General features: G+C 39.6%; 1 protein-coding gene across 2 annotated transcripts in view; it reads left to right on the top strand.

Annotated features, from left to right (window-relative positions):
* Positions 1 to 12,708, top strand: part of LOC113030223 (roundabout homolog 2-like) — an 83,333-nt gene extending 70,625 nt beyond the window's left edge. For both annotated transcript variants that reach the window (XM_026181437.1, XM_026181436.1), the window contains 10 exons: positions 928 to 954; positions 1,114 to 1,153; positions 2,717 to 2,844; positions 3,506 to 3,778; positions 4,578 to 4,740; positions 5,884 to 6,141; positions 6,992 to 7,194; positions 10,398 to 10,559; positions 10,700 to 10,954; positions 12,286 to 12,708. In XM_026181437.1, the coding sequence (XP_026037222.1) occupies positions 928 to 954; positions 1,114 to 1,153; positions 2,717 to 2,844; positions 3,506 to 3,778; positions 4,578 to 4,740; positions 5,884 to 6,141; positions 6,992 to 7,194; positions 10,398 to 10,559; positions 10,700 to 10,954; positions 12,286 to 12,287 (1,511 nt within the window). In that variant the 3' untranslated portion in view covers positions 12,288 to 12,708. The remainder of the gene's footprint in view (positions 1 to 927; positions 955 to 1,113; positions 1,154 to 2,716; positions 2,845 to 3,505; positions 3,779 to 4,577; positions 4,741 to 5,883; positions 6,142 to 6,991; positions 7,195 to 10,397; positions 10,560 to 10,699; positions 10,955 to 12,285) is intronic.
* The last annotated feature ends 127 nt before the right edge of the window (positions 12,709 to 12,835 follow it).

Here is a 12,835-nt window from a genome sequence, read left to right as displayed (position 1 = left end):
TTCAGCGCGGATGGAAATAGGCCCTATTTACTTTAATTCACTGTGCACTGATGTGCATCGACTGTGCTGCGTTCCATCAGCAGCACACCTCAACACTCTAATACATTCATGCGAGATAAGTAATTTAACATCCCCTTCCATTATCAGACCATGCCTGGTGTTGTTTGCACATTAACATGAGGTACATCTAGGTTTATGTATGGAATATTCTTTTATTCCACTGCGAGTCGAGCATGAAGCTGTGTGCAAATTTCATAATGTGTATTGCAGCTTTTATTTAGTGACTTGGGGAGAGAGCAGTGCGATTTCCTAATTCAGCAGGGATTTATGTGATTGAGGGCTGGTTTTCTGATCCCTTTATTCAAAAACTGCAGGAGTTTAAGTCCAAAATTTCATATTTCCATTTGGAAAACAATGGATTCTTTTTTTTTTTTTTTTCTATAAGAGCCATTGACTTAAAAAATTCATTGATTTCTTCATTTTTAAATAATTTATAGCAGTAGTTTAAAAATGCTATTGCATCAGTAATTGTCTTTCTTGTTGCACACGTATTGTTTCAAGATGTATTTTGGAAGGATTTCATAAAAAAATTGAATTATGATGAGAGTGCAGATCACCTGAGGCGAGCAAAAATAAAAAATAAAAGGTTAAAAATGTCACCTTCATTTAAACTTCTCCCTCAGGGCAGTCAGTGTAAATCAGAAAATGCTGGAATGTTAGCTGCGTTATTGCCCAAGCTTCATCAAAATATGATCACAGTGCTGACATATCAGTGATGGATGAACAAACAAAGCAAAAATGAAAGCACACAATCCATATCTTTTGAACACGAGAGCATTTTGAATCATTTTAATATTTCTAAGCACTCTTTATGCCACTTGATATGCCCTCTGATACGCACACTCTTTATGTCTCTTTAAATTGCAGTTCAGTCCTTCACCTTCACTCGAGCAGGTATGTCTTTACATTGTGCCATTGTATATACAATATCCTGGCAATTTAGGTGCCTTCATTCTTGACAGCAGTAATGTATCAGCCATTCAAATCTACAGTCATGCTGTTGATTACTTGACAGTTTAATTGTTTCTCTCTCCTCCCTCTTTTCCCTCCAAGTGACATTCCAAAGAGACAGAGGCCTGATTCGCAATGGAAGGTGAGAATTTCTCCACTAAAAACCTTCAGAAACCCTACTGCTAAAGCTTCCAAGCGGACATTTCGGTGTCACATGGTGAACTTTTTAATGACACCATGCTATCGTAAAACTTAATATGAAGAGTTCTCTCCTGATGAATGGAATTTGCATTTATGCCCCCCCTTCACCCACCCCCGCCTATTCATATTGTATCAGTGCACGATTTCCACTGTTGTTCACTGTGATGAAATCATTAATCACTCCTTTGAACTAAGAGCTACCAATTAATGCAGGTGTTTTAGTCACCGGCGCGCTTCTCAGTTCATCTGAGTGAGCCAGAGGTCAATAAAGGAGGGGAGAGGTGATGAATGTGCTGTTTAAAAAGCTTGGCCTAGAGTAAGTAGAGTCATGGGTTTTATGTGGAGACAGAAGAACAATGCGTCGGACCTTGAGACTCCTCTCAGTGGCCGATAGAATTTCCAGACTGCTCAAAATGCCCAAAGCAAAGACAGCGTGTCCACAAAATATCAAAGTATTCCTGAAAACAACAGGGGGAAAGAGGTGAATTTGCTCTGTGGACAGTGGTTTGCTCTACATATTTGTTACACCTAAGCAAGCAGATAAGCCCAAAGCCAGAACAAATGTTGCAAGTAATAGACTAAAAATAAACGCTTTCTTGTAAAACCCTTTTGCATGAGTGCCTTTCTCCACACTGAAGGTGCACAGACTGCTTGCGCTACTGTGCATAGCTTTGCCCTGTTCTTCCAAGGAAATATATGTAAATATATGTATTATGCTTGTGTAGTTTAAAATGGAAATTATTGACGTAATTGTTTGAACACCTTTGAGCCATCACCAAGTCAGCTGTGAACAACTCCCCTGGCACTTGGTAAATCAGGCTCAGTGGAAAACTCACTGTAAAGCTGCACATTAAGTAAACATATGCAGACACACGGTATGTTTACTTAATGTGCAGGCATGTGAATGTTTTGCCATTTTTACAGCAGCTGATATAGAGGGGGTGTAACTTGTCTTTTTCTATTTTTTGTTCCTCCCTGAATTGCTGCCCACAACTTTCCTACCTTGAAGCGAACGCCTTTATTCGTGGACGTTGTACTTCACAAAGACAAAATGACATGGTAGCGTTCCTAAACCACCTAATGGGCTTTTGCTGTCTCTGTTGCTATGGAGACTGAGCAGCAGTGTAGCTGATCTGCCAGAGGCTGTCCATGATTCTCAATTTAAAATGTAAATTTCTGTTGTGCTAAGGCTCTAAAGTGGATTTAGTGTGTATTTAGGCCTGCCTTGCTTCTCCAGGGAGAGTTAGGGGTGGTAGAGTCGAGGGGAGGCAGAAGTCTGATTTATAGACTTGCCATTTTATGTCTCTCTGTTGTTTATTGTTGCCTGCGTGCTCGGCTGCTCCACGGGCGAGAATATGCTGAATGAGTTTTCGCATCAATTTGTTGTTGATGCAGCAGGAAGAAAATAAGCAGGGCAGGCTGAATATTTAACAATGTCACTGGTTCTCTGGTGTCCTTTCCACCTCTCATCCACCTTTGTCTGACTTTAAACATTCTCTCACAGCCGTCCAGGGTTGTTAAAAGCAGGTGATCCAGGCCTCCCCTGGTTAGCTGACTCCTGGCCTTCCACAAGTCTCCCAGCTAACGGGGGCTTAGGGAGTCCAAAAGGCGGCAGCAACTTTGGCCGAGGAGGTAAGAAACATAAACAAGCCGGAGCGATGAAGAATACGGTTTAGCGATGCCTAGTTGGACAGTTTTGATGTTGATCCCTTGGGAAGCATGCTGACAGGATGTCACACTTAAGCACATATACACAAATAGGTTAACACACACACACAAATTAAAACAGCCTTCAAGGGCTCTGTTTTACTAATTTGATGTGACAAGCCTGATATCTGGCTTAAATTTGCACTGTTTAGATATTGTTTTCCCCATCATTCTTTGTCATGCTCTGCCATTGTCCGTTTTTCGAGGTTGCGCACAGTGGTTGAAGTATATTGGTTTCCATTATGTGTTTGTATGCCTACATGTTCTCAAAGTTCAATGGAACCCTGGTGAGCTTCAGGCTTTATTCGTGCAAGACTGTTGAGCTGAAGGTTAGCACTGTTTGAGCATCCCTCTTGTGAGCACTCCACCCGGCTCCCACAGAGCATTGCATGCTAATTATGGTTGTTGATAATCACTTTCATTTATATCAAGTCCATTTGAGAAATGTATTTAACTAATACAGAGTGCTGGAGCAGCAGGGAGTGTTAATGACCTTAAAGATCGTTAACTTCATGTCAACTTATCTCTCCATGATGCCTTTTCCATTTCCCTCCCCTCTCTGTGTTCATCCTCTTTTTTGCCTCAGATGTTTTACCGTCTGCAGCGGTGGAGAAAACTGGTACCATGCTGTCTGATGGTGCCATCTACAGCAGTATCGACTTCATGGGGAAGGCAGGCTACAGCAGCCCAGCACGAGGCACTCAGCCCACCCCCTATGCCACCACTCAAATACTTCAGTCCAATAGTTTCCACGAGCTGGCGGTGGATAGGCCAGATCCCCGCTGGAAGGCTTCTCTTCAAGCCCAGCAGGAAATAGCAAACCTGGGCTACTCGCTAACTGACAGACGCCCTGGCAGTGGTATGAGCCACGATGAAATGATCAAGATCTTTGTTTATTTGATTGTTTTTGGTTTTGTTTTGGGTTTTTTTCATTTTATGATAAACTCCTTGGGTCTCTGTGAACTAAGTGTAGCATCTTTGCAGCAAAATCACAAGCACTTTTTTCCCTATCATTTAAATTACTGGGAGCTAAACCAAGGAAAGACCAAACTAGGAAGGAGAGAATTTGTTTACATATTCACTAAAAATAAACCCTTAGGATAATGTCCTTAATTACTCTTCTGTCTTCATCACAATTCTACCCTGGGAGCTTATCTTGCCTAGAAATGTCACGCAATCATGACACATTTCTTTTGGGTTAATTTGATTAGATGGAAGAAGAAAATCCCTCAGTGTTTGGAGCTATTTATGTAGCTTATATACATTTAGTAAAGTCGTGGAGGCTTTTCTGTGTGTTCTTTTTTTTTTTTTTTTTTTTTTTGCACTATAGGCCGTGTGCTCAGTTAAATGTCAAGCTAACCACAGATAAAGAGAACAAGTGGAGAAGCAACTTAAAGTGGTTTGCCGCAGGTTTTGATGCCTATTTAAGAAATGTCAACATTTAGAAAATGTTGTAATGTGCTGTCAGCACACAGGAGAGACGAATAATGAAAACTGGGTAGAAGACAGGTTGGGTAAAAGTTCACAGAGAGAAGCAGCAGAGAAAAATAGAAGGTACCTTTTTCCAAGCAAAACCGAATGTGTGTGGACTGAGAGTAGAATAATACTCTTGCGTATTTTGTATAGAGGAAGCTAAACCTCTCTTTGCCTACCCCCAGGTGCAAAGGCTGGGAAGAAAAAGAAGCTAAAAAGTGGAACAAAAACCTCTAAATCAAATGGGACATGTTGGGCTAACATGCCTCTGCCACCACCACCCATGAACCCCCTGCCTGGGACTGAGGTTGACCTTGACTGTTACCCCCAGGAAAATCATGGAGGAGGGTAATGTACATTCATATGTCATCAGTCTCTGTACTAAAATACATAAAAACAGAAAAGAAACACATGCAAACACAGAGCCTGCACTTGGGGCCCAAGCAGAGTGTATGCATGGGTGGCTTTGTGTTATTATCAGAATTTGGATATAAGCTGCCTGTTTAATTTACCTTGTGAAAGAAAAAAGAATTAGCTGTATTAGCCTGTTAAACGCTAGTACCCTAGTTAGCTGAGTGACTGCTGGCCTACATTTAGCCCTTTTGGCTAAGACTAAGCTAAAGTCTTTGTTATGAAAAATGGATGTGGTCGCCATGCTGCCCCACACTAATTTCTGAACTCTGCAATGTGAAGCCTTTTTGTTTGTTTTTTGTCTATGCCATGTTTTTTCGAGTTAGAAGTGACTATATTTAAACCACATGATGAAGCGCTAACAGTGTGAGCTTAGTTAGCAAGCTATATCCTTAACATAGCTGCTAATAAGTGCTAATTAACATATAAACAAAACATTATAATTTAACTCAACAAAATTAAAAAGTTCTTGGAGTGAATTCCTTTTTTTTGTTATTTATCTAGCACCATTTCTACAGTTGTGAAACCACTGGGTGTGTTTGAACCCAACCACTAGCTGGGGATCTTTCTGTGCCTATGTGGGTTCACACCAAAGATATCCATATTAGGTGCTTGTCTTTGGATTATGATAAATCCAAACAGGGAGCTGGTTTAACGGGGGCGGAGCCTCACAGCTGAAGGCTCTGTCTCCCCCACTGTATTGTTGGAAGCTCTAGGAACCACAAGTAAGCCTGCACTTAGAGAGCAAAGTGCTCTTTTGGGATAATATGATATGATGATGAGATATGACAGATTCTGATTTTTCTGAATGGTGGCTAAAGTGCTACTCTCTGTGTGGTAAATCTTCTAGAGCAGATGTCTTCAGGACCACATTTTGCCATCCTGAATTGCACAGTCACACTTGCATTGTAAAGCCTAAACATATTGTGGCTGCTATTTTCTGATCATTTAAAAGTGTTGAGAACACTTTTGTTAGTGGAATATTTACAGGTATTTTCTGTCTTTGGCATACATCTCTAATCAGTTATTTAGGAAAGTCAATGTGGTGATTAACATGAAAACATTTTGTCCACATGCCAGATATGACAACGGAAGCTGGGCACCACCAATGTCTGTCCAGACCTACCGCCATCAGAATTTGGAAAATGAAGTAGAGGAAGAGAGAGGTCCCACTCCTCCCCTGAGAGGAAGGTCCTCCTCCCCAGCAGCAGCTACTTTTAGTCAGCCTTCATCGTCCTCTCTCAGTTCTGCCCACCATGAAGAAATGCAGTCCATCTTGCAGGCTCACTTGGATGAGCTGACTAGAGCCTACCAGTATGAAGTGGCCAAGCAGGCATGGTAAGATTCCCTTGTAAAGCTAGGTTTTATAAAAATTTATTTATATAGCCCTTTTCAATATACAGTAAGCATCACAAAATGCTTCACAACCAAAATGCTAGAACACCAAACAAGGAAAAGCAAAGATGGCTTTTTAAGACCACCTTTCATATTCTTGTTTTTGGTAATAATGTGAAAGTGTGAAAGCTTTGCATGGTAACGCAGATCCATTCAACTATGTTTGCTTTGCTCTGTTAGAGAGATGCATGTAATTTTATTCATTTTATTCTGGTGAAAGTTTGGATTTTGCATATCAATGGAAAATGTCTGAGTGCCTTTCAATGCTGGTATTTACATGTGTCAGCTCAGACCTGCGGCCCGTGTGTCTTGCAAGCGATAAAAACATCTCTCCATTGATTACACCTTTGATGGAGCATTGGAAAACTTGACAAGTCAGTGGCGACATGGAGGGTAATGACTGGGTTTAGTCTTACATGCTGTTCTGACATCAGTAAATAGAGTTAGTAATTATGCATGCATCTCCTCTATGGTGGGATGCGAGCCATCATGGAGGACAGCTGTGCGGGAGATAACAGGCATGTTGGTGACAGCCCTGCCCATCCAGATATCCTTAATCCAGTCCAATTACAACTCCATTGTGTTAGCACAACACACACCAGCACTGAGAAAGTAATCAGTAAAATCACTGCAGGCATTCATAGTGTATGCACATTGCATCTCCACCCTCCTGAATATCTACTGATTCTGAATTTGTAATGCTTGTTTTGCAGCATTTTTCACGCCCATTATCTGTCTTCTGTTGCTTTAAAAACATTTTATTAATACACACTGTTTCCCCACATTTAAATAGGCATATGAAAACCAGTCCAAACGTGTCCAACTCCCCAATCGACTTCATGTCTAGTACACTGGGTTCTGATTTGGGAACCACTCTCCTTTCTGAAGACGAGGAGGAAGAGGAGGAGGAGGATGAAAGATATGCTGTGGTGTCAAAGAATTTGTGTGGCTTTGAATACACTCCTGGTCACAGCATGGATAACCTTGAGGGCTCAGGTAAAAATGTTTTAAAAATTAATTGCTGTCTTCATTTTTAAGTGAATAGACCACTGAGTCATTGACACTATGAGGTCATGCTCACATGGAAATATGGGTAAATAATAATGCATAGGTGCTGAAAATATGACAGATATTAACATGCATGCTCTAATTATATTTTTATATGCCTACACCAAGTTCACCGATAGCACTTTCATTAGGAATATGGATGATTTGTGAAACTGAGGTATGATTATTACTTATTTATGGAGCCCATTTTTAATTCATAGCTTTCACTTGATGTGTTCTCACTGAAGGCATGCCACTTTTAAGAATAATATCATTCCCATGTGAGAATGTAGCTAGTAGAAGTTTTTCATCTTCAGTGTAGTCGATGAAAAGCATAATGATGAAAAGAAAGAAAGTACAACCTCTCTCAATTTCCAAATTTTACGTTGGAGGACATAACTAAAAAAACATTTTTTTAAAAATACAACCTGAGATGAACAACAATGCATTGCATATTACACCATGTAGCAAAAAATAAGCCAAAAATGCTGAAGCAGTGTGTGAAAAACTAAGCCATGATTCAGTAGCTTATACAATTACCTTTAGCACCAAGTTTTAGCTGTTGGACAAATGGCCTCACATTTGACTCTAGAATACTTTGGAACACAGATGAGTCCATATTCGACTCAGTGATTGCAAGGTTCCTGGTTCCCATGGCAAACTACAAGCCCAAACTATCCCCCTTCCATTACTGTGCTTGACAACTGGTATGATGTGTTGGTGGTAATATACTGTCTTGGGCTTTTGTCAGATGTGGTGCTGGGCTGTATGGCCAAACATCTCCACTCGGAAGTCTTCAGATTATCCAGATTATCCAACTTTACAAACCTAAACCTTGCTGCCGTGTTCTTTTCATGAGACGAGACTTTCTCCTGGCAACCTGTTTCCAAACAAACCATACATATTCAGTCTTTTTCTAATTAAACTGTCACAAACTTTAACTTTTCACATACTGACTGAGGCCTGTAGCATCTGAGATGTAGATTTTTTTCTTTTCTTTTTTTCAGTTTCTTTGAGGTGAGTTTACTGCAGAGTCCACTCCTGGGAAAATTAGCAACTGTCTTGAATGTTTTTCACTAATGAATAATTTTCTCACAGTGGAATGATGAACTTCAGATTGTTTGGAAATGGCCTCATAATGCTTTCCAGATTGATTGGCAGCAGTAACTGCTTCTCTAGGATCACTGTGGATGGTTTTCCTCCTTGGTATCGTGTTAGCACACACCTGAATTTTCCAGACTAAAACTGCTAAAAGTAGTTGCTGTTAATGCATTTGATTAGTAACCTAGTTGAGGCTATAAGTGAGGCTGTATTTAGACTTTCACACATCATTTCAACATTTTTCCTTAATTTTTGTCAAATAAATAATGGCACTATCTAATATCCCATGCATTGTTGTTCATATGAGGTTGTATTTAAATAATTTTAAGACATGCTAAGGAACAGATGATTATTTGTTATGTCCTGATACGGAAAAAGTTAGAATTGAAAGAGGGTGTGCTTTCTTTTCACCATGACTGCATATGAATGGGAGACATGTGGATATAGTTATGATTCACTGAAAGGAAACATGTGTTTTGCTGTCATCACTACTGAAAAACCACAAAAGTGTAGATTTAAAACATATAACAATACAGATGTCAAAATGCAACAAAAGGAAATCTGTCTCTTATCAGAGATTTTGAATGGGGTACTTAAGAAAAGGACGATATCAAAGAGGAGACAATTCTGCTTTTCTTGTTCATACATTCAGCCAATCTGAGAAACTGCATTCATGTCAGATAGTTTCTGAAATACATTCTTTAACTCGCAACAAGAAGAAGTGCCTTTTATGGTGGGTGACAACCAATATTGTCTTTTTAACAATATCCACTATCACACGTAAATAATGTAAAAACAGCAGTGAATAATCAAGAAAATCAGCTTTCTAACTATCCAAGGCATTGCAGATTTCTTCAATATCAACACTCTATCTGCCAATGTGGTTGGGCCACTGAAGCTTGAAGTGAAAATGTTTTGCAGTGTGTAGCCTTGCTAATCAATTATGGGTCGGCAACACAAACACAAAAGCATAAAATGGATCATTTAATCACATGCATGCAAGCCCCCCGTACACTGTTCTGGTCTTTTAGGACATTGATTGGTCGTTTGGACCGCGATTTGCGCGCAATGTGATGCAGACAATACATTTGGGCAAATGTAAAACAGTTTCATCATCTCAAGGATATTCAGATAGTTTAGGGTTAACCATTAATACCTCTTTATTCTTTTTCAAAGAAATATTAAGACAGTCTGTTAAAAGCTGCTTGAAGTCCTCCGTGGATAGATGTCAAAGCAATAATATATGATATTTCAACATCTTTAGTAGGGCTCTACTGAAAAGAAACACATCTTGCATTTAAGATTTGATGCATTTATAAATAGGTTTACTGTGTGAAAATGTTTCTTTAAAGAGAAACTTGATGGCTTCTCCCACAGGGACAGGATTGTACCATTTTTAGACTCCATTGTTTGAAAGGTTAAAATTGAAATGTGAATTGAGAATATGTGTTTTTTAAGCCCTTTTATTAACCCATTGCAGGGCAAAATGCAGATCAGTGTGACTAAAAATATTTACCAACATTAGCAATGCAAACATTTTATGAACTCATATTTAGCTGTCAAGAGTTCTTCCTATTTTAGAAGTGCATTCAGTCACAGCGAGGGAATTATTTCAGTCCAGTGAATCAAAACATGAATAAGGTTTTTTTGTGGTGGCAGTATTTCCACAGCGGCTGCCATATTGCATTTGTGGAGTACTTCTTTAAATAGTTTATTTATTTTCAAATGCTTGTCTGGTTTTAGAGCTTGATTTTATTGTCACTCAAACAAAGAAAAACAGTTCTGTACTCTGATTCTGGCATTCAGTAGCAATATGCTCTCATACCTTCTGTTTCGACATCACATATAGGCTAGGATGTAGAACAGACAGTTTTTGAAATTTCTAGTATTTGTTGATTTCAATCGCAGCTTTGAGTTCCGCTATCGTTCCAACTGACACGTTTGGCTTGTTAATAGATCTGCTGATCCTCTATGGGTTTTCCAAATACTTGGTTTTGAATTCATACCCAAACCTTAATATTCAATAACTGTCTCATTTCGGTCCATTATAGGTAAGGCCTCTGAGCAGTGTCTCTCAGACAGCTTTGGCACAGCAGACCATGGTACACAAGGCTCGCATAGCCTTGGACACAAGAGGGCGCCACTCACTGCTAACAAGCCTCAGACAGACAAGGTTGGAACTCTTCCCAGACGAAGAGATGCTAACACAGACGGTGAGTCTGGACTTTAATACCCCCAGCTATTACTTTTTATTTATTTTAAGTCTTTTTAGTACATTTAATGAGAATGCCCATATCGTGACGTCTGATTCGTATCCTTTGCCAAACACCCTGATCTACCATCCACTCAATAGCCCACACACCAGCCATGAAGTCCCTGCACGGCATGGGTTCCCACATGCACAGTTCGTGGGCAGCTGCTCCCTCAGACCCCTCTGAGGAGTGCATGGTGAGTGTGTCCACGCTGGAGCGGCAGCATATGGCATCCTGGAGTGGCACGACATCATCCAGCAGGGCCACCCTGAGTAGGGGTTCAAACAAGAGAGCTGGCATAGAACCCTCCCACAACGGGCATCCTTCCACAAACGGCACAGAGAAAAGGGAACACTGTGAGTGTTCATCCTCAAAAGGATCTACTGTATTTGTGTGTGTGTGTGTGTGTGTGTGTGTGTGTGTGTGTGTGTACACATGTGTGCACATTACAAATATTGGATATCTCTTGTAAAGCAAACACAAGCAAGAAAGTAATAACATGCAAGTTTTCATGAATTCTGATGCATTTAATAATTTTCACTCTGCAAAGATTAACATTAGACAGGTTCAGTTATATACTATATATATACTACATACACTGATCAGACACAACATTAAAACCACTTCCGTAATACCGTTTAACCTCTAAATATGACTAGTAGCATGTAAAGGTAAGGCTCCCATAGATTGGACTTTTTCCAGGACATCCTTCAGATGCTCAGTTGAGTTGAGATCTGGAAAATTTGGAGGACAGTTAGAAAACTTTAACCCTAGTCTTGAATGAAATTTACGGTATGAAGGAATCATCAGTCAAATTAAAGGGGACATGAAGGGGTGTAGATAGTCTGTAAGAATGTTTAGGCAGTTGATAAATGTTAAAGGATCAACTACATGAGTGCATTGGCCAGAGCATCACTCTTCCAATGTATAATAGCTTCCTGTTATGCACCAGTGTCTTTCCTGCATAACAGGGAAACACACCTCACTGAAAATGTGATGTATAAGATCAGGCCACCAAGCATATAGATCCATTGTGTTTTCACCTTTCTCTCATAAGCAGCCTTAAGGCTTTCAGCAGTGGATGCTACAGGTTAGAATTCACTCTTCATGCAACCAGTTCAAACTTATCTTTTGTTGTATTTTTTGTATGTAATGTTCAAAACGTAGCATCTCAGTCATGTGGGATCAACTGACAGGACTGAGATGCTCTGACCAGTAGTGTAGCCATACCATTTTGGCTATTGGCAATGTTCCTGACACTCTTATGCTTGCCAGTTTTTCCTAAATCTAACAAACACTAAGTGTTCTCTGGAACAGTATACCACATTCAAGGGTTTGCAATATTAGCAGTGATGTTATATTCTACTAACAGTGAACCCCAAAGTTAAAAAGGCTGTTCCTATGAATGGTAAAATTCAGTTAAAAGAAATCTGGTAGAATCTGGTGGAAGGGGAATAATAAAATAAAGTCAGATCACCTGGGATTTTTTTTATTATTAAATTCTATACATAACCTAGAAAAAACAAAAACAAATACAGTTTTGGTATAGATTGAACAAAATCTTTTGTCTTGTCACCTCAGACACATCCTGAGAGTGGCAGCTGAAAATCCAGATTGTGAGAGTAAAGTTTTTTATATCATCCAGACTTTACATTGTTTCCTTTGTGTCTGTCTGTCTTTCTTTCAGAGTTTATGTGAAGCATCATTCCCCGCAGTTGCTGCCTGTCCCAGGACACCTTGTTTATAAGCGCTATGAGATTTTTCTCTGCGAGTGACACTGTATGATGTTTGGAAAATGGAGACAGAATAAAGACAAAGAAGCAAAATTGTGCAGGATAAAATGCAGAGCTGTAAATGTCATGTACAGACACAGACACCACTCTCACAGTGTTATTTTCATCCCCCTCTTCAAAAGAGTAAACAGTGCGTTATGTGTCCGCTTCTATTTTCTGTCACATGGTGTACAACAATTCACACAGTGGAGATGAGGAAGAAAACACACAACTAACAAAATGACTAATGATTCAAATGAAAACGGACTTGCATAATTTGTAAATAGATTTTTTAATGTTTTTCTCTTTCTTTTGCTTTGCTATGCAAGCCAAACCCAATGTTGTCTTTTTTTGTGATTTATTACCATGAGTCCTTTTTTTCATTAATGCTCAAACTGTTAGCTTGTTTTGATGAAGCTACTGTATCATTGTATTTTTGCACAGAGCATTTTGGTGAAAATAAGC

The sequence above is a fragment of the Astatotilapia calliptera genome, chromosome 10 (genome assembly GCF_900246225.1).
Source record: "Astatotilapia calliptera chromosome 10, fAstCal1.2, whole genome shotgun sequence".
Lineage (NCBI taxonomy): Eukaryota > Metazoa > Chordata > Actinopteri > Cichliformes > Cichlidae > Astatotilapia > Astatotilapia calliptera.
This window is presented reverse-complemented; position numbering and strand designations above follow the sequence as displayed.